Below are 22,136 nucleotides of genomic sequence, written 5' to 3' on the forward strand. Positions count from 1 at the left end.
AAGGGGCAGCTGCAGCTAAAGAGAAAGCGAGGAAGGTGAGAAGGGGGGGAGAGAGAAAGGGGAAGGAAGAGAGAGTGAGGGGGAAGGGGGGATAAAGAGAGGAGGATAAGGCAGAGCACCATACCTAGGTAGAAATCCAGGTGTATCTAAAGGGGTCCCCCTTAAGCTGGTGTAAGGAGGAGCTCAGGTAGAAGAGCAGCAGGGTCATGGATGGTTAATGGCTATGCAAATCATATTACAAGCCAAGAAGCTACAGCTGCTGTAACTGCACAGTGGATGGACTTTAAAAGACCTGTGGTGCTCAACAGGTTCCGACACTGCCACCTGTGATGTCACATGTCAGAGCCATCCAAACCTCAATCGGCTGGCTCTTTAACTGCACAGGAGCAGTGTTTATGTACTGGAGCAGGGGACTTTTTTGCTGGAATTGCTCTTGTCTATTGACTTTTGTAAACAGCAGCAAAACAAATTTTTTTTTTTTACAAACTGTACACAAATTAATGGATGATCCGCAGCCCCAGTATGTGTGTGTGTGTGTATGTATTGAGGAATTGAGCTTAGTAGAGAACCCCAACATTGTCCAGAATGCTGTACACATCATCATTAGACTTTTAACTGATTTACTGAATAAACTTGGTTGTTACTTTATTAAGTTACTTAGGTCTCATTCACACTGACATGCTCATATGTGTGTTTTTTCGCACATTGTCGCAATACATACCTAGGGCAGTCTATTTATTTCAAGGGGTTTTCCTATGTGCAATAGATGTGGCAACATATCATATGTACCTTTCTGAGCTTTGAGCTTTGTGTGGGAAAAACTGATTGTCTGCTTGCCTCATTTAGGGTGCCACTAACAATGATTGGCACTGCAAAAGCGACACACGTTTTTGATGCATTTTGTACATGTGCAACAAATCTACACTGTTTTGCATTCATTCACAAAATGCTATAGTTTGAATGCAGCCTGATCAGCACTTTATTAAATATAAGAATATATTGTGATTGTAAACTCTGATTACAAGGGGAAAACGTTTCACTTAAGGATGAAAGAAATACAAGGACAGGAAACAAGAGTGAGCTAATAGCATAGGAAAGAAGAGGCAATAAGACAGCATGCTGCTCCTAACCTCTCATAAATAACTTGCATGCAGTGTCCTTCTCAGTGGGATCAATTTGGATAGTTAAGCCACATATATAAAACAGTATACATCGTTGTCAGAAAGCTTATTTACTGGAAGTAAAATAGCAGAGGTCATTTTACATTCTGTCCGTGGGATATAACTTTATAGTGATAAGTTGTTATTCCTATCAGAGACAACTAGCGATGTATATGCTAGCACACAATGAACCGAATCCCTTAAGGGATGTCAAGCCGTCTTTACATACTAAAAATTCAAGTAAGTATAGTAAATAATGCTAAAATGCATGAAAAAGTTGCCCACAGTTCATTTTTTTTTTTAATCTATTTATTTGTACAATATTTTTTTTCTAATGATATACCAAAGACCAACCACTCATAAAACTAATATGTCAGCTCTAAATGGTTGCTGGTAAGGTGAATCCCAGGCTAGCTTTTTATGCTTGGAATTCTGCTGGTGAAATATCCCCATCAGGATTCTCACTTCCTATGAATTTCTACAAAGCCAAATGATGATGTCACATGCTCCTGATGTATTCTCCATAATGTGGAATAAACACATTGAGATAACCTTGTGGGACATGGTGAAGACAGAAAATGCCCTGTGAAACCATGGCATGCTAGCCTCAAGTTTATAAAGGAAGCCAGCAGACAATATTTAAAAGGTAAAGCTGAACTCCATGTATGGTTTTATAGTGTAATTACATTGGTCCTGCTGTTGGTCCTGCTACTATGTAAGTACATAATCCATACCTGTGGAACTTTTGAGGAAACAGAGAATCACTTAGTGGCCACTTCCACAGTGCGATCTTCTGGGTCCTATATTGAGTGGTAGTCCTTGTGCATAGTAAACACAGGGGGACGCTTACTTGGCATGGATGCCATTCACATTATGTAAGGAGTTCTCTGATTGGACAAAGTGGAGATCAGGATGTTACCTCCCTGTCTCTCCACCTCATCCAACCAGAAAACACCATGTATTCACTGAAAAAAAGGTCCTCTGTGAATGATGGTCGTGCTGAGCAAGCACCCCTTGTGCATAAGGGCAACTGCTCAGCACAGGACCCAGAAGACAGCAGCAATCACTGAAGCAGCTGTGACTTCTACAGTGATTTTCTACGTTTCTACTTCTACAGGGTTCCCACAGTTATGGATTATGTATACTTAGTTGGTCCAAGCTGGACCAATGTAACTTTGCAATGAAAACCAAAACTGGAGTTCTGCTTTAAGTCTTGAAATTAATTGAGAGCACAGCTTAACTTCCTGGGGGTTTCAGTTTTTTTATGCAGACATTACTGTAGTGCACCAGTTCACTCCATTCCATATTGTCTGTACTCTTGTGTACATTTATAATCAGTAGAGATTGCCATTAGCACTCACTGTGCTCTCCTTGCTCACATACAGAAAGCCAAGTGTCGAAACTGTCGACATTTATCATAATTGTCAGTCAGATTTAAACCTTTGACATTCACACTGAGAGGTTGTAAGAGAGGGTGATTTTAAAGAAGGAGCATAAACACACCCTGTTGTCAAACCATTTATTTGAATAAATATCTGCCTATAAATTTTTCTGTGCAACAAATTTTTTACAGGTTATTTATCTGTAAACTCCTCTGTAAACCCAAAAACAAGAGACTGCTGCTGGGTTCCATTTTGGAAGTGATGTCAGCAGCCCCAGAGAATTTGCTCCTCCCTCGCTGCCACATAAAAGGTTATATAAGGAGGTGAAGGGAGAGAGGCCAGAGAAGTAGACCCTCCCAGAAGAAGAGAAAGCTATGCCATGCAAGGAGGGGAAGGGAATGAGCTAGGGAATTGACTCTTCCTGGATTAGTCAAATTTTCTAGCAAGTTCAAGTGTATATTGTAAGTGAAAATGAAAAATATTTATGGACAGAAAACAACACAGCAAGTAAACATTTGAAATACAAAATTATTCTGTGCTTATACCTGGGAAGTGGGTCCCCCCCCCCCCGCAGACAGGTAAGAGCAGCAGGGGGACAATGGAGAGGCTGTGCTGTGGGCAGCTGCGTGTCCCCCCCCCCCCCCCCACTGCCAGAGTTCCTGCAAGTTAGGAGAGGGAGAGTGAAGCTGCTCCTCTCCTGCCCGCCGCTCGCTCTGTCCCCCTCCACCAGCTCGAGTCCCCCGGGCAGCGGATTGTCACACTGTGACAAGAGGAGAGTGTGGGCTGTCAGTTTATCTTCCTTCCCCTGGTCTCCTGTCACAGCATGGGAGAAGGAGAGGACAGAGAGGGCAGCTCTGTGGATCCCTAGGTGATTGCTGTCTCGATTTTTCTGGATTAAACCTACTCCCTTTACAAAGGGCCCCAACATTTTCTAGCAAAAGATACTAGTATTCTTCACCCCAGGACCTGCTGTGCTTACTGTACCTGTTAACCCATTTCTTCTTTTTGTATTGTTACTTTCAATGGTGCTTGTGGTCCAGAAGGAGCTGAGAAGTTGATAAACCTTCTCTCCTCCCTCTCAGCGCCCGTTCAATGAGCACATAGATTACTGTTTCTTTTTATACTTACAGTTGCTAAATATTGAATTTTGTCATGACTATGGTATTGATACTCTGCAGTAAGGTTTAACAGTGCTCTGGGTTTCCACATGTGTTAAACCGTCATAATATATTCAACTTGCTTATCACTACCAGGTATGTGTTTGTTTTTCTTTGGTGATCCATTCCACAGCCAGGATAACAGTATTTTCCTCTTATGTCCTTAAATGTGTTTGTAGTGCTTTATCTTATTTAACCAGGTGTGCCAGAGGGACTGAGGTCATTCTTGGAGTAGAGAAAGGGAATGGTTGGATAAAGATATGGACTTTAAGGGGACACGCATAGACTTTATGTAAAAAATTGTTTATATTTTAATCGGATAAAGTTAAAAACAATGTATGTAAATACATATTACAAAAGACATGTAAATATTTGACCTCATTGACTCTCCTACCACCTATAATACAAAGAATAGGTTATATATATATTTGTACAATAGTTGAAATATACAGTATCAATATAAATCCAAAATTGTTTGATACATGAGGTGGTTGAGTCGTGATGAAAAGTCACTCATGGGAATCGCTGTACATGTTACGCGTGTTGGTGTGCTTCTTTAGGAGCTTGAGTATCTAGTATATGTATATAAAAAACGTATAAACAGATCATATCGTACAGATAGAACATAAACATAAGTAAACAGCGAACTAACCAATTTGGTAAGGCCCAACAAAGCAAGTAGCCCAGAACAATTGACTATCAAGGGGACAAAAAGCAAAACCTGACTTTGGGGACATATATATTGATACAATGTATACTAGAATAGCAGTATGCATAGGTATATATAGCTAATATATATTGAAGGAAATAGATACTTACAAAGCTAGGAAGGTTTAGAGTAACGTGCTATGGAGATTGGTAATGTACTGAGGGCCAAATAATTGTCCCAAAGATTCGATCATAAGTAATAGTAAATCTATAAGGAAAAGGATACACAGCATATGTACGCATACGCCTACATGCCCATACATAAATATATGCTACTCCATGACCAGTGTCTCTAGCTTAGGATATTAGAAAAGCACCATATATCTATCTATGCATCAATAAGGGTATTTGGATTATTAAACAATGTATGTGTATATATATCAGAAAAAAACTTACCATGAGCGCAATATAGATGCACGATCATAAGCGTGATAGGGTGGTGCACATAAGATTGTCTTTAAAGTCCATATCTTTATCCAACCATTCCCTTTCTCAAAATTACTGGGACGTTGGCACATAATCTGTGTATCCACAGCGTCACTCTGTGATGATACAATAAATTCACTTTTTCTGTCATTCTTGGAGTTGAGGCAGAGATCAGAGAACCCAAAATCACCAAGTGGCTCCTCCGGGGGTGGCACTACACCTGCAATTTTCTAAGTTGGTGAAATTTTTTTCTCAAAACACATCTGAAAGCAGAAGATCAGGTTAGATTGTTTGAAAAAATAAGGGAAGACATTTATGGGTGATGCTACAGGTGGCAGCTTTACCTCTTAAAAAATGCCTGAATTTCGGAATAAAGTTTTAGTAATAAGTTCAACCTATAATCAGAAATTTGCAGGTCAGACATATTTTTTCTTTTCGAAAAAAGGTGATGTAGAAAAAAAATTCCAAAGCAAAAGTTGCTTTTTACTTTCAATCTTTTTTTATTAAAGTTTTCCTAAAGAAAGTATACAAGCATGAGAAATCGAACAAATGGAGTACAACTGCAATGGCTTACAAGTCATCCAACAAGAATGTTAAATATATTGGAAAGTTGAGAAATATAATCAGAAAACAAAACATGAAACTGAGGTAAATTTACCCTTGTTTATCTTTGGTGCAAGCTAAAATATATTGACACCCATTGGTGAGATCATGAACTATGTACTACATAAATCCCTCTGACAAGTAAGACAAGAGACTAGGAACATTGGAAGAACAGGCTAAATTATATATCTCACCAAACAACAATGCCCGTGCTTATCCTGACTAGTTTGGTATCCATGTCTGAAAAGTCGGCAAGGGTCTTAATGATCCCATGTACATGATGTGGCAGCAATAATCAGATAGTATGGACAGAAGACTAGCAACAAGGGGATTACAAAGACAAGGTTTCTATAAGTAATGGAGTAACGGGGGGGGGGGGGAGGATATCAACACCAAGGCCACTTCAGTGAATAGTAGCGAGTAACCAATTAGTGTCTCAGAGGCACAGTGTGGTCCTGCCTCCAAGGATAAAAAAAGGGGGGGTAAACCCAGGAGGCAGGGCCCCAGCAAAATCACAAAAAAGTATTTTAATGGAAAAACTTGTTTCTTATTATAAACAGTCTGCTGGAGCAGCCAAGTGTTTAACAAAACTAAGCAGAAGAGAAGAGGGGGAGGAAGAAAAGAGCATTGGAGGAAAAATAGAGTAGTCAAGTTAAAGAGAGATCAGACACCGAGAGAGAAGACTAAACTGAAGGTGAAAATATGAGTTACAAAGGTGTTTGTTTATAATTGGCCAAGGGATCCCAGGCAACTTCAAATTTCTAGACTGTGTCATAAAGTGTCCTTACAGCCTTTTTCCCAGACCATTATCCATGAATCTTTCACTTTGCTGCAGCAAAGAAGACAGAGGGCTGCTTCCATGCTCGGGCAATTGAGATATTAGCACCTAGCAAAATAAATGTTTCTGCATGCTCTTGGGGATTCTGTCTATCTTTTTGTTCAGCAAGGCAATCTGAGGTGTTTTGGGGATTGCAGTCCTTGTGACCTTCCGCAGCAATTGAAAGATTTTGTTCCAGAAACCTCTTATGCGAGAATGGAGAAAGGACCCCATATAGCCACAGCCTACAAACATTAAGGGGAAACACCTGGGTAATCTCTTTGCTAATCATAGAGGGACATCATACCAACGTGTGAGAAGTTGTTTTTTGATAGCATGAAACATTTACCAGTTTATGGGATCCAGAGCAATAGTCCTTAAAGCTACAGTATAATAATTAAGAATGCCTGAAAGTTCTTTCCAAAGGCTGATGCTACCTATAAAGTTTAATATGGATCTCTGTTTCCCACTGACACCTACTGTATATGTAGTGAGCATCCCCTACTACAACACCTTTGTATGACTCCCATTAAATTGTTCTTGATGCTGAATGTGAGACCAAGGTCTTACCAGTAAAATACAATGGCTCTAATACATTTGGCCCTAGGTGCTATCACTTTGAAACATCACATTATAATTGATATCTTATCTCACAATTTTACAGTCTTCCTAACTGTAGTGAATTATGTGTCACCTATATATAGCAGAGGCTATGGCTCTTGGCAGAGAGTAGAGGCATATGATGTCAACTAGTGGATCTTTTGGTACTTGAAAAATATGCCAGAGCATGAGGTACACAATAACTTTGTTCGAAGAAATAATATAATAAATGATAGATCCATTATATAAAAGATTTATATTAATCACAGTTATGGAATCCTAAAAACACAACCTACTGGAATCTGGAATTAAGACACATTGTCAAAGAAAATATATTTTTATTTTATCATTTTTCTTGTAATACAAAATTTAAAGAAAGATGTGGCAAAGGCAATATTTCAAATATCACTGAATTTAAACTGAAATTCCATCTTGGCACAGTTCAATTTCAGCAGCTGAACTGATATTGTTTCTGCATATAACAGAAGCAGGAAGGAACCTGAAATAAAATTCTTTAAAATTGGAAAGTGTGCATCGTTGACCTGGGAGGTTTTATTTAATTTAATTCACAGTCTTACTTTATTATTTGTTTGAATTTGAAGATTTAAATGCCGATTAGTTTGCTCTAGTTCCTCTTTCTCTTGATGTAACTTCTCTTTTTCAGCTCTTTCTTGTCTGAAATCTTCTTCATATATCTTGATCTGGAAAAAATTTTAACATATCATCAGTATACTTCTCAAATTCACAAAACTAAAAATGTCCCGGGGCCCAGGTACAACTTTTATTCTCACTAGGGAGATCCAGCTGGTCAAAGCTGTGCAAATGGCTGTCACTTCACAAGGTAGTACACACTCTTAGACAGTTTTGAGGTTGATTTACTAAAACTGGAAAGTGCAAAATCTGGTGCAGCTGTGCATTGTAGCCAATCAGCTTCTAACTTCAGCTTGTGCAATTAAGCTTTGACAAAAAAAAAAAAAATGAAGTTGATTTGTTTCTATGCAGAGCTGTACCAGATTTTGCACTCTTCAGTTTTAGTAAAACAGCCCCTTGGTGTCTGATGCAATTGGGTCATGCCATTACAGACAATGTAGGTGGGGCAGATTTTCTGTGTCTTTTACAATTCTTTGAATGTCAGTTGAAGTGATGGGGGTGGGGGAGAGCAAAGTTTCTGCCTTGCCTATGGCCCCATTCTTCTTTAACCTACCTTTGCATTTCAATACTAGCACAATATTTAGTATGCTATGGGGTTGATTCATTAAAAACAAATAGACTGTTGACTTTGCAAGGAAAGTTGCACTTTGCAAGAGAGTTTTCATCGGAATTTGGTGAATGAGGTGAAGATGACTTTTATCATCCATTCATGTGCAAGTAAAAAATATTTTTTTAATTTTCCTTTAAGATGATTGGGTATTCTTTGCAAAGTGAAACTTCACAGCATTCACTAAGCTCTGTGGAAAATGCCCTTGCAAAGTGCAACTTGCTTTTCAAAATAAACAGCCTATTTGCCTTTAGTAATTCAACCCATATGTGTCTAAGGTATTTATCTTTGTGCAGCATAACTATTCTCTAAAAATAATAGACTGAAAATTTTGAGATCTGGCCTGATTCTCGCTAATTTATAATTTGCTTGTATGTTTGGAAGATAGGTTGGCTCATAATTTTATTTTATATCCTATGAGTACAATAATGGGTCTTTTTAAAATGTTTTCACACATAACATTAATCCGGGATTCACACATTTTCCAATCATATTTAAATTCAAAAAATGTGTGAATCCTAGGTTAAAGTTGTGCGATTTATGTGAAAATAAACCAGTAAGTATTAAGCTACATGCACACTGGACTTAAAAAACATTGATTCTACAGGCGTTTGACGTTTTTTTTCTCCTGCCTCTAGAAGCACTTCTGTTGTAGTCTTTGAGTCTTTGCACATTATGACTACTACAGGCGTTTTCTGTCAGGGACGTTCAGAGGCAGGAAAAAAAACCCTCTATCGCGTTTTCTGGAGAAGATTAGGAGCTGTAAAAACGTCAGTCTCTCCTAAACTACTCTTATCTCTTCTGAACCTCAAGTTTCAACGTTTTTTAGTAAAAATGCAATGCAGTGTGAAATGCATTCTGGTTATTTTGTGAGTGCAGAGGGGCGTGTAGTGCAAAAAATGCCTAACTAAAATTCTTAAACTCTCATAGACTCACCTAAACTTTGTACAATATGCTTTCTATTTGTGTCTTTTATGCCACGTTTTTTAAGCTAAAAACGTTGACGTTTTTTCTGCTCCTAGTGTGCATGGAGCCTAAAATACTATAACTGTTTCCTTTACTACATCCCCTGCCTCTTCTATCTTAGTAGTTCATGCGCAGCATCTAGTACATTCATCTGATATACAGTGGGGCAAAAAAGTATTTAGTCAGCCACCAATTGTGTAAGTTCTCCCACTTAAAAAGATGAGAGAGGCCTGTAATTGTCATCATAGGTATACCTCAACTATGAGAGACAAAATGTGGAAACAAATCCAGACAATCACATTGTCTGATTTTTGAAAGAATTTATTTGCAAATTATGGTGGAAAATAAGTATTTTGTCAATATCAAAAGTTCATCTCAATACTTTGTTATATATCCTTTGTTAGCAATGACAGAGGTCAAACGTTTTCTGTAAGTCTTCACAAGGTTGTCACACACTGTTGCTGGTATGTTAGCCCATTCCTCCATGCAGATCTCCTCTAGAGCAGTGATGTTTTGGGGCTGTCGCTGGGCAACACTTTTGGCTTTCAACTCCCTCCAAAGGTTTTCTATGAGGTTGAGATCTGGAGACTGGCTAGGCCACTCCAGATCTCTCACCTTAGGCCACTCCAGGACCTTGAAATGCTTCTTATGAAGCCACTCCTTCGTTGCCTGGGCGGTGTGTTTGGGATCATTGTCATGCTGAAAGACCCAGCCACGTTTCATCTTCAATGCCCTTGCTGATGGGAGGAGGTTTGCACTCAAAATCTCACGATACATGGCCCCATTCATTCTTTCATGTACACGGATCAGCTGTCCTGTTCCCTTTGCAGAGAAACAGCCCCAAAGCATGATGTTGCCACCCCCATGCTTCACAGTAGGTATGGTGTTCTTTGGTTGCAACTCAGCATTCTCTCTCCTCCAAATACAACGAGTTGTGTTTCTACCAAACAGTTCTACATGACATTCTCCCAATCCTCTTCTGGATCATCCAAATGCTCTCTAGCAAACCTCAGATGGGCCTGGACATGTACTGGCTTAAGCAGGGGGACACGTCTGGCACTGCAGGATCTGAGTCCCGGGCAGCGTAGTGTGTTACTGATGGTAACCTTTGTTACGTTGGTCCCAGCTCTCTGCAGGTCTTTCACTAGGTCCCTCTGTGTGGTTCTGGGATTTTTGCTCACCGTTCTTGTGATCATTTTGACCCCACGGGGTGAGATCTTGCGTGGAGCCCCAGAGTTGATTTCTTCAAACCAAACTGCTTGCCTATTGCAGATTCAGTCTTCCCAGCCTGGTGCAGGTCTACAATTTTTTTTCTTGTGTCCTTCGACAGCTCTTTGGTCTTCACCATAGTGGAGTTTGGAGTGTGACTGTTTGAGGTTGCAGACAGGTGTCTTTTATACTGATAACAAGTTCAAACAGGTGCCATTAATACAGGTAATGAGTGAAGGACAGAGGAGCCTCTTAAAGAAGAAGATACAGGTCTGTGAGAGCCAGAAATCTTGCTTGTTTGTAGGTGACCAAATACTTATTTTCCACCATAATTTGCAAATAAATTCTTTCAAAAATCAGACAATATGATTGTCTGGATTTGTTTCCACATCTCTCATAGTTGAGGTATACCTATAATGACAATTACAGGCCTCTCTCATCTTTTTAGGTGGGAGAACTTGCACAATTGGTGGCTGACTAAATACTTTTTTGCCCCACTGTATTACATATACTGAAGGCATAACAAAGAAAAGTTTCACTGTTAATTCACTTCACTTTATTCACTTATGTTTTTCAACAGGTGAATAACACAAAATGTTTGCATTAAAAATGGCTTGTTTTCTTCCTGCTCCAAGTACGGAGTTTTGGTAAGCCTTAAAATTGCATTTAACCCCTTCAGATCTGCGCTATAGCCGAATGATGGCTACAGCGCGGATCTGCTTTGCTGGGAGGCCGTCAATAGACGTCCTCCCCTTTGCATGCTCCCCATGCACCCCCTGCAGGGCGTGTGCGGCACACTCTGTGATCATCGAGTCAATGAGACTCATGTGATCACAGATCGGAGTAAGGGGTCGATCCTTGCCCCTTACCATGTGATCAGCTGTCAGCCAATGACAGCTGATCACGTGATGTAAACAGAAGATCCGTAATCTTTTTTTTTTTTCTTACTCTGACAGCGTGAGGAGAAAAAAAAGCCGATCACCGGGTTCTGTTGAAGGGGCATCGGTCCCGAAGAGGAAGAGGCGAAGCCGCCTCATATGTGCCCACCAGTACCGCCTGCCAGTGCCACAAATCAGTGCCCACAGTGCCACAAATCAGTGCCCACCAGTATATAAGTGCCAGCAAACAGTGCCACCTATCTTTGCCCACCAGTGGTGCCAATCAGTGCCTCATCAGTGCCACCTAGCAGTGCTGCCTATCAGTGTCACCTACCAGTGCCGATTTCGGTCTTTTAAAATTTTTTTTACAAAAAATAAAAAACCCAGAGGTGATCAAATACCACCAAAAGAAAGCTGTATTTGTGGGGAAAAAAGATAAAAATTTTATTTGGGTACAGTGTTGTATGACCGCGCAATTGTCATTCAAAGAGTGACAGCACTAAAAGCTGAAAATTAGTCTGGGCAGGAGGGGGGTTTAGGTGCCCAGTAAGCAAGTCATCAAAATAGTTTCCCAGCAAAAGATTCCTTGTCTAGCTAGGTAAATAAAAGCTAGTCATACATATAAAGATTTCAGGCCATGGGCTGAATAATTGGATTGGTTTACCCACAGCGCTGTTCTATTTTGCATATTTGTAAGTGAATATTATTTGTTTTAATAAAATAGCATATCATGTTGTAAAGCGCTGCACAAACTGTTGGCGCTATATAAAACCTGTATAATAATAAATAATATCTGGAGCGCTTGGTCTCCTTTTTTTTCCTGACATGCATGCAAGCATCAAGCAACAACTTGAGATGGAGGTTTAAATTGATATTCCCCCAGGAGTGCCAAACTAGTGGATGGAAGTTGGAAGATTGTTGGACTAATGGCCACAATTACATTGAGCATTATATAACTTCTCTATAACACGAGAGTCATATTCCTCTGTTAAGACTTACTCTGTGTCTGTTTGATGAAGGAGACCAATTTGGCGCAAGATTCATAGTATCTCTCTTTGGACTTGGTGTTTGCAGTGTAATTTCACATATTACTGCACAAGTGCAGACTTTTTAGACATATTATTATTGTGTTTATTGTACTTGGTGCTACAGTGTGAGTTTATAGGCACTGAAGTAGTGCAACACAGCTGATTTATGAATATTGGTGCTATATTAAATATCTCATAGCGTGCTAGCTGCTCTCTCTCTCTCTCTATATATATATATAATAATAATAATATAATAATAATAATATAATAATAATAATAATGATATAATAATAATAATATATTATATATATATATATATATATATATATATATATATATATATATATATATATATATATATATATATATATATATATATATATATATATATATATTATATATATAATTTTTTTTTTTTCATTTATATTGGTCCACAATTGCTGATTGCCCTGAGTGGAGTTGCCTCACTATCCAGACATCAACCAGAAAAAGACCCTCAGTGAGCAACACCTGATGAGCATTATATAGCTATCTTGTTTAGACCTGCAATCACATGTGTAGAGCTGACAACTTTTGTTTTTAGCCATATGTGTGTTATACAGGACATAAGTTGTTATAGTGCCATCTTGTGGACAATTGAAAAGGTACAATACTTTTATGTTTCATGATTAAGAGAAGTGACATGGAAGTAATTGATTGTTTACTTCTGAACTTTAACTGTGACCTACCCACAATGCTCCTGGACAAGAGAAGAACTGAACTGCATTGTGGGAGGATATAAAAGGGCTGGGAGCGGCCATCTTAGGTCTCTTGTTCCTGGGACGCGTGGCCTGCCAGCAGGACTCTGTGGGTGTGTGTGTCCCACAGGGTTGCGGCCTACCTTGTGGGGGAGCAGAGAGGCAGCAGGGATCCTGCCATCATATCACAGTGTGCTGAAGCAGCAGAAGTGATTGTTCCGGAGACCCGGGGTGGAGGTAACTGAAGACTCCTGGTCGTTACTGAACGGAGCAGTGTGACGGCGTGGCGGTGGTTCTGTACGGACTGAGAACTGTTGAAGCAGAGGCATCCATCCGCCCGGATCCCGTGTGGTGAGAGGGTTGACACCCAGAAGTTTGTTTAAATACTACACACACCTAGAACTGTTATAGAGTGTCGCTGGGACTGATAGTCCCACGGAACAAGTTAAGTTGGAGCACATTACATCTGCATAGATTTCAGTATTCAAGAATTGATATTAGATGTTTATCTCCTTCGTAATAGAACACTTAATCAGTCTTCTGGATTATAACTGCTTTAGTGTATTACCTTACACTGCGCAACACCCAAGAGGAACCCCTTTTGTGGATTACAATTACAATTTCATAAGCTAGCGAAGACTGAAGACATCAAGACTATCTCTTTTACTGCAGGGCCCCGCACTTAGTTACAGAGGATAGTGACTTTACAGTTTAGAGCAGGGGGAGCTCCCCTGTATAAATATAGATATATAAATATACTTAAGTATATTTGTGTATGTTACTCAGACTGTTATAACTGTTTACTATACTGTGGCACTACGTTGGTGTGATAGTGTAGTTATTGTAATAACCTTTTATATAAATATACTATTTACTCAAAGGAAGAAGTTATTTTTGGTTATTACTGAAGTTTGTGTGCAGTGTTGTTATTTCTCCTGCAGGTGGAGCTACAGACACCCAGGTAGAGGTAAATATAAGTGTATATTGTGGGTTAAAGTCAATACTCATATCATTACAACCTGCACTACAGTTGTGTCAGGGGGATTGAACAATTTAAGAGGGGTAAAGAGACAAGAGGACAGGCCTGCTTTAAACCAGCAGCTCCACCGAGAGTTATTGCTACACATGATTTAACAGAATTATGTTTTCTGGTGTGAACTATTTTGCAGCCCTGAGAAGTCTGGTGACCAAATGCATAGAACCACTTATAGCTTATGCCTAAACTTCTGCTGGGAGTTATGTCCATGTACTTTAGAAATACCCACCTTTCACCATGTCCACTCTGGTGGGGTCCCATGGCACAATTTGCACATGGTGTACTTTACTTAGCTAGCAGAAATCTGCCCAAGCCATGAAAGGGCTGGTTGTTTGGGTATTTTTCCTAGGTCCCCAGCCCCCCGGATGATACCACTGTTGGTTTTGTTAGTGTTGGGCATAACATCCAAGTTAAAGCATACACTGTAGAGGTACTGCTCATAAATACAAGATACAATAAAAGCAGCAGATAGAACTGCTCAGGCCCTGCTCAGTCAACACTGTGCTTTATATTACCCATGTACCTGAACCACTTTCCAAGACATTAGGCAGTAAAGCAGATTTTACAAAGCAGAAGTTGCATAAAGAAAGGGAAGAGTACAGGTTTCTGATATGAAATCAGCGAGGTTTACTAGAAGTATACACATTGCTTGTGCTAATATACATTTTAATAAATAGTTAATAGATGTGAATATCCAGGGTTTGGTGGCACCCTACAAGTTTTACATTGCTAACCTTAGTTGTGATCGGCAATAAAAGTTAATGTTGCTGAGGCATCAGTAATATAAACAGCATGGGTAATGTGGAATATATGAACTAGATCGAATAAAAATACTTCCTGGAAATCTGTTGGTGACTACTAAAACTGGACTTTATTATTCCTTAAAAATTATGGTGGTGAGGGCCGTTTAGCACAAAGGGGCATTTTATGACATTGGTTAGGTAATTTTCCTTTCTGAAAGCTAAATATTATTTTTCTAAGAATTCTCATACAAAAAGCACTGTTTTAGAATTTATAATTTTTTAAATTCAAATCAATGGCACAGAGAGAGCAAATAAATTATTTTCCAAGCTGTAGGAATGCTATAGATTCATTTCTTAGGGCACACAAGTTAAAACTGAATTAATTTATTTCTGTTTGAAAATTAATTCACCTGCTGCAAAAGAGCTGCAATATCTGCTCTCATATCTCCATAGTCCAAGTGTCTTGCTGGAATATTTATTCTTGTCTGTGCTTTGTCATCCTTGGTTTTTTGAGTGGCTTTTACAAGGCCCTGAAAGGAAACAACTCATGAACATATAGTAGTATAAAACAAAGACTAATATAAAAAAAACAAAAAAAAAAACAACTGTGATATGAATATATGACACAGTAATGTATAATATAGACTCATGACTGCCTATGACTTGGACCACCCCCAGCCCAATTCCTCCTACACCATTCTCCTTACCACATATAACTTATTATAAGTCATTAGCCATGGTTAACGTTGAAAAACAGAACAAATTGGGATTCCTCTCACCCCCCCCCCCCCCCCAATCGAGGAATGGCTTACTTCAGACTTCATTAAATAGCTAAGATGGAGGAATAGATGTTTATAGCTCAAGACATGCCCACAAAATAAATTCTCAACCAAATGGACTTGTTGGACCCACTTCAAGTCGACTCCAGAATTCACCTGACTGACTAACCCCCCCCTGACAAATTCCTACCTGGCTAGCTAATATTACGTCCCCGGCCTTCAGACCTTCACCTTATACTGCCCGTCCCCCCCATTGATTACCCACACCCCTGAATGGACCACATTTAATTAACTGCAACCTGTGGAAGGGGAGTAAGAGACCCTCCCCATCCTCCCTTCTTACCCCCTGTTTTTTTTTCCCTTTCCCTTTCTCCCTCTCTCCCTCCCCCCACCTTTCTTCTACTAAACCAGAACCGTTAACTGTGTATCTACCACAAACTTATGCCTGATCATAACCTACCCTCTCCCAAATTCCAATGCGACCATCTATACACATAGGCATGTCTTGACTTCTAATCTATGTTAAACGACTTATCCTCACCCTGAGAACCACATGCCAATACCCATGCCCCTGCAGGCAGTATTGATAGGCTTATACGTGGTTCTGGCTCTCCCAGCACAACCACATGTTGGGTTATAGGCCTTGTGGCCCAAAGGTCTACACAGACCTTGGCTCTTCTATCAAGGATTTGGGTGACCCCTTTATCTGGTTCTCATATACTTCTTTGTTACAGACCTAGATTTTTTTTTGACTGAGTCGAGATCACATTCACCCTTGCTGGTTTATGCATAGTCAACCTAAATATATCTATTCTGCTACCCTGTTGTTTGCACTTAATTGTATGATTACTATTTATACCTATCGTATGCTCTAATTTTTTCCAAATGAAAATTTGTTGTGGAAAAATATAGCCTCTGTGCTACAGTTATAAAGCTCACCCGCTTGCCTCTTTCTGAATCCTGTGTAATCCCCTCTGGAATAAAACACACAGCTCCTTTGTAGGTGAGTACGATGGCAGTAGGAGTGTACTTCTTTAAGTCAATGTTATATATTCTTTCCAAGGCAGGTTTGAAGCAGATGGATGACTACAAGAATTTTGCACTGTCTATGTGTGACGACTAGGCAATAAGAAGGGTTAGCCATCATTACTTGGAGGTGTTTTTCAGTATCACAACATTACAGGCAAAATGACTGGACTGGTGCAGTACAGCATTGTCTGGAAAAAACACTGAACTTATAAGTAGGAGAGCTAAAGTTCCTCTATTCATCTTAAGTTTGAATTCTAATTTTGACTGGAGTGTACTTTTAAATTATGAAAATAGGGAATAAGTGCTCTTCTGAGCTTGAAACGAATATATTGACATTAAAGTGTATTTCCACTTTTGTAGGTAAATTGGGATAACATTTAGTATATATTTATTTCATGTTCTCATTCACATAGCATAACTTTAACCACTTATGGACTGGAAGGATTTGCCCCCTTAATGACCAGGCCATTTTTTGCGATATGACACGGCATCGCTTTAAATTACAATTGCGCAGTCGTGCGACGCTGTACCCAAACAAAATTGATGTCCTTTTTTTCCCACAAAAGAGCTATCTTTTGGTGGTATTTGATCACCTGTGTGGTTTTTATTTTTTGTGCTATAAACAAAGTGCGACAATTTTGAAAAAAAAACTTACTTTTTGCTATAATACATATCCAAAAAAAAAAATATATATATATATATATATATATATATATATATATATATATATATATATATATATATATAAAGAAAAAGTATTCATCGTTTAGGCCAATATATATTCTTCTACATATTTTTGCTAGAAAAAAAAATTGCAATAGGTGTGTGTTGATTGGTTTGCGCAAAAGTAAACACATCTACAAACTATTGGATAGATTTAGGGCCTTTTTTTTTTTTAATTGTTTTTACTGGTTATGGCAGTGATCTGCGATTTGTAGCAGAACTGCGACATTGTGGTGGACAAATCTGACCCCAAATTACACTTTTTGGGGACCAGTGACATTATTACAGTGGCCATTGGGATCAGAGCAGCGAGAGCGCGCTGGTGGCTGCGCGCGCCTGCCTGCAACTGCATGAGCCGACGTACAATGAGGGAGATTTGCGCAGGGGAGGCAACTTGCCACAGTACAACTGTGGTGGGTGGTCCTTAAGCGGTTAAAGAAATATTAGCACTCACCATTTTAGATGCACTTTTCATGACACTCGGCACTAAAAACTCCTATTTAGTTTTAATTGTTTATGGTGGAAGGATAAAGGGGGGGGTCTATGGAGATGTATTCGCCATAATTATCCCCGTCTGTACCGTGCTTTTCAAATCTTCATTTTCGCTTGTAGACTAGATTTGAACATTGTCCTAACAAAGGGTTCAATGTTTAGAACCCGGGCTTCTTGCATTGTATTTTATTGAGGAAACTGAGCCAGTTCTAAGCCGTTCTATTGGGACAGCTCAAACTGAATATGCTCACAAACGCTTGCAGTCAGCCATGACACCTTCTCCTAAAAACCATCTACAAGGTAAAAAATATTTTTTTTAAATGTTTTTTTTTTAGGTATGCTGTGTGAATTGCACATAAGAAACATATAGTTGTTCTTTCTCAAATTAAAGTACAAAAGTAAAATACACTTTAAAACCTATTTACTGCCATTTTAAGCTAAGTGAAACACATTTTTATTTTTTTTTTTGAAAGATGTTTTTTTTGCCAAAATTGAATAGGACATACAAGTATCAAATGCTACATGGGAGAGAATTCCAGAGAAAAGGCAAGGCTCAGAAGATGTCCTGAAGGCGAAAATTTGAAACTTTAATATAGAGGGGTCAGACTAGAAAGATGAATTAGTAAATTGTGAAACTTTATCTATAACTTTATATGATTTTTTTTTTTATATATATATTTTATCTATTATAGTTCCAAATTGACACCAGCAAATATACCTACTTATGGGTAGATTGTAGAAGGATTTAGCAAGTTCCAGCAAGCTGTTTTAAAAAGCCAATAACCAGGATTTGGTAGCCTGGTGATGAGTGCTAGGGAGTTGGTAAATATTTAGCATACTTCCTTGTCCTGGACTCAGGCCCTAGGAGAATGTGGTGTTAAGCTACATTGAGGTCTTTGGGGCTTTTAGCCGAGGAGAATATACAGTGCAGAAATCTTCCCAATTCAGAGGCTCCTGAATATGCTAACTTGCTGAAAACAGAGTAATTGCACTGGATGTTGTAGCTGACTGACTGAAGGAGAAAATACCACAAGAACCTTATCAGCCCTCCTGCCTTACAAATCAATGATCAAGAGCACCATTTTTTCTATGGTAACCTGCAGAACAACCACACTGTAGATTGAATGTGCCTGATTACATTCATAATGTAAGCTTTCAGTTAACTAAAGGTCAATTCTTTTTGAGGTCAGTACTAATAGTGCAACATCTGACAGGTTAGCACAGCTGTTTCCATGAACATTTTATAGAGAACGTTTTATAGTTTTTGCAGTTGACTGTCTTAAGCATTTCAGTCTACCAATCAAAAAATACCAAGGATTGTTATCAAATGCACCATGGAAACTTTTTTTTTTTTTAGGAAACAAAAAATAAGCAGAAATCTGTTCCCAGTTTTTTTTGTTCAATTCACAAAATACCTAATTTATGGCAGAACTCTACAACTTTGGTGGTTTACGCTATTTGTATTGAAAATGGAAAACTTTAAATATAGTGTAAATATGCCATAGAATGCACACAATCCCATAATGCTGGGTTGTGCTTAGGAATATCACTTTTATGACCAAGAGCAAAACTCTGACTGCTCATCTGACACTATTATTCCTTCATAAAATTTGTGGTTTTCTAATTTAGAAATTGAATATCATAATTTTGTGTTTAGTGGATGTTTAAGGATTGATGTAATGTACTCAGTATACTCAATTATACATACTGTATGTGGAGAATATAGTTTGTGGGATTTATTGGCAGTGGTATAGTGTATACACTGCTTAACCATATCGGGTCTTTTTGAAGAAACCATTTATTAAAATATGTGAAAATGAACATATATCTGTCTTGTCATTTTTTGCCAAAACTACAGATTGACTAGAACTCACTACTATGAACATACCTAGATGGGCACATGTCTCACTCAGAATGATGAGCAGTGGAATCTGCCAAAGCTCAATCTTAGTGATGCAACCCAATAACAATGTGTCACATATCTGGTAGGAGACTGAAATATTGAGGTCGCTTGTATCTCCAGTCTGGGCCCCCACTGAGAGTGGAACAGATGGTGCCAAGGGACAGGAGGAACACTAGTACATGTAGGTGTTGATTGCAGAGCTTGTGGCAGGAGTTGTAGACTCGGTGATTCAGGCAGAACATCAGGTCAGGAACTGCAGTGATGCTGGGTAGATCAGCTGCAGTTAAAGGGGCACTCCATCAGACTTGCAGGTTCAGGATATGTGGCTTTCCGATGCTTCCCAAAGTTTGGAGACAGGGGTACACTGTGTCCACTGGAGCTTGGATGAGGGGCAGTCAGCACAGGCACTCGGAGGTAACGTGAAGCCAAACATGAGACAGAAACATGGTCAGCAGGATAGCCGGAGTCAGCAGCGAGCAGGCAGCAGGGTACCAGGGCATCAGACAGGAGCAAGGTCAGGAGTAAGCCAAAGTCAGGAACCGATAATCAAGAGCATAAACAGAATCCAAGGTCAGGTCAGTGGTAAGCCAGGTCAGCAATGGTTATCAAGCAGGATTGAAACAAGGCACAAGGAAACAGATGAAGACCAGTTAGCACTGAGCAGGAGTTAAAAGAACCCTTTAAATAGGCCGTCTGGCATTAATGGGGACTGTGGACATGCTCCTGCGAGTGCGCGCATTCTTTGACACATGCGCATTGGCATATATGCGAATATTTGTTCACCTGTGCACTATTCTATTAACAGTAATATGCGCAATCGCACGTGCGTGTGCCCGACGTGTCGGGCGCACGCACAGTGTTGGGGGCGGCACAGTGGTGTAGTGGGTAGCACTCTTGTCTAGCAGTAAAAAGGGTCGCTGGTTCGAATCCCAACCACGACACTACCTGCCTGGAGTTTGCATGTTCTCCCTTTGCCGGCATGGGTTTCCTCCGGGTACTCCGGTTTCCTCCCACACTCCATAGATATGCTGGTAGGTTAATTGGCTCCTGTCCAAAATTGGCCCTAGTATATGAATATGAGTTGGGGATCTTGGATTGGGGGCTCCTTGAGGGTAGGGACCGATGTGAGTGTGCGATGTATGTGTGGAGCACTACGTAAATTGACGGCGCTATATGGGTACCTTAAATAAATAATAACATAATAGATGAGCATCTTAATAAGACACAATGTACAGGGATAGGGACAATTGTAGACACGCACCCACACTCACTCAGGATGGACTGGTGTCTTTATTCAACCTTACTAACTAAGTAACTATGTAACTATGTGTCACAGCAGTTCTGTTACACAATGTTTTTCCTCTTAGTCAAGTGAATGTACAGTAAGAAGAATAAATGGGAGAGGAGTTTCCTGTTCTGTAGAGTAGACCAGAAAGAGAAGCTGCATTACACCTAGAATCAAATTGCTAGGGTTACAGATTTGTTTTCTGTCCAAGCTGTTGGTTCTGCGTGTAATGATACAGAGTGAACAAAGTCTTTTAAGCCTCTCAGGCTATTTGTGTCTTGTGTGGCTATAATGTCTGATCTTGTTAGTGTGATGCTTAGGCTAGCCATTTGACTGGTGTAGTAATGGGGGAAGCGGCATAAGAAATTATAATCTAGGTCTACGTTTGCATAGAGTTTTCCAGACAAGGCAGAAATCACAGTTATCCCTTAAAACAACACTGGATTAGAATAAATTCAATGGCCACTTTTATATTTTCATTGACTGGTACTAGAATTTTTCAAGTGTGTAAGCACTACAACTGTATTTCTAACTTCAACCAAAATCTGCAGGAGTTTCTAACGTCATCAAAATGAAAGTGAAATGGAAGTATAACTCCACACAAAATTCTTTTTGTTAACTTTTGGATAGGTTAAGTAAAAAAATAGCCTTATTGGGTTTTTACTGGCGGATGTCTCCTCACTTTCAGGAAGTATCTACATAGTGGTGGAAATGATGAAGGTTATAGTATTACTTCACTATATTAAAAAAAAAAAATGTTATTGCTGTTGATTGCCTGTCAGAGAGATTTTTCCTTATTTTTGAACTGAGACATTTGTTACTTGGACAGGAAGTAGAAGTAAATATCCCTAATAGGTAAACAGGAATTAAACTTCCTAGAGCTTCAAAATCTTCCCCACTCTCCAAAATTTTAAAAAGCATTATGTTTAAAGTATAGTAAAAGCTTGTATTGGGTATAGGACAAGTTGTAGAGTACACCTAGGCTTAAGAGAAGTTGAATTTGTTAATGGTTGATGCGATTTGTAGATTCTATCATTTATTTGCATCAGTGAAGTCCCATCCATTAGGGGCGCCTGGGCTCCGCCCCCTCTCTCCACTGCACCCCCCTATATGGTAATGAATAGATTCATGCATAGCATGAATCTATCCACGGCTGCTGCAGCCACCCCCTATTCATGCGTCCAAACCCTTTCAGGGCACTGGGTGCATGAATTACA

At 39.4% G+C, this 22,136-nt stretch overlaps 1 protein-coding gene across 4 annotated transcripts in view; it reads right to left on the reverse strand.

Moving 5' to 3' along the window:
* Window positions 1-5,378: 5,378 nt before the first annotated feature.
* Window positions 5,379-22,136, reverse strand: part of TNIP3 (TNFAIP3 interacting protein 3) — a 243,048-nt gene continuing 226,290 nt past the window's right edge. For 3 of the 4 annotated variants that reach the window (XM_073603402.1, XM_073603394.1, XM_073603389.1), the window contains 2 exons: window positions 15,119-15,238; window positions 5,386-7,554 (listed from right to left, as the gene is read on the reverse strand). In XM_073603402.1, coding sequence (XP_073459503.1) covers window positions 7,420-7,554; window positions 15,119-15,238 — 255 coding nt within the window. In that variant the 3' untranslated portion in view covers window positions 5,386-7,419. Of the gene's footprint in view, window positions 7,555-15,118; window positions 15,239-22,136 lie in introns of all 4 variants that reach the window. The other variant, XM_073603408.1, reaches the window with a different exon arrangement.

This window comes from Aquarana catesbeiana, linkage group LG01, assembly GCF_042186555.1.
Source record: "Aquarana catesbeiana isolate 2022-GZ linkage group LG01, ASM4218655v1, whole genome shotgun sequence".
Classification (NCBI taxonomy): Eukaryota; Metazoa; Chordata; class Amphibia; order Anura; family Ranidae; genus Aquarana; species Aquarana catesbeiana.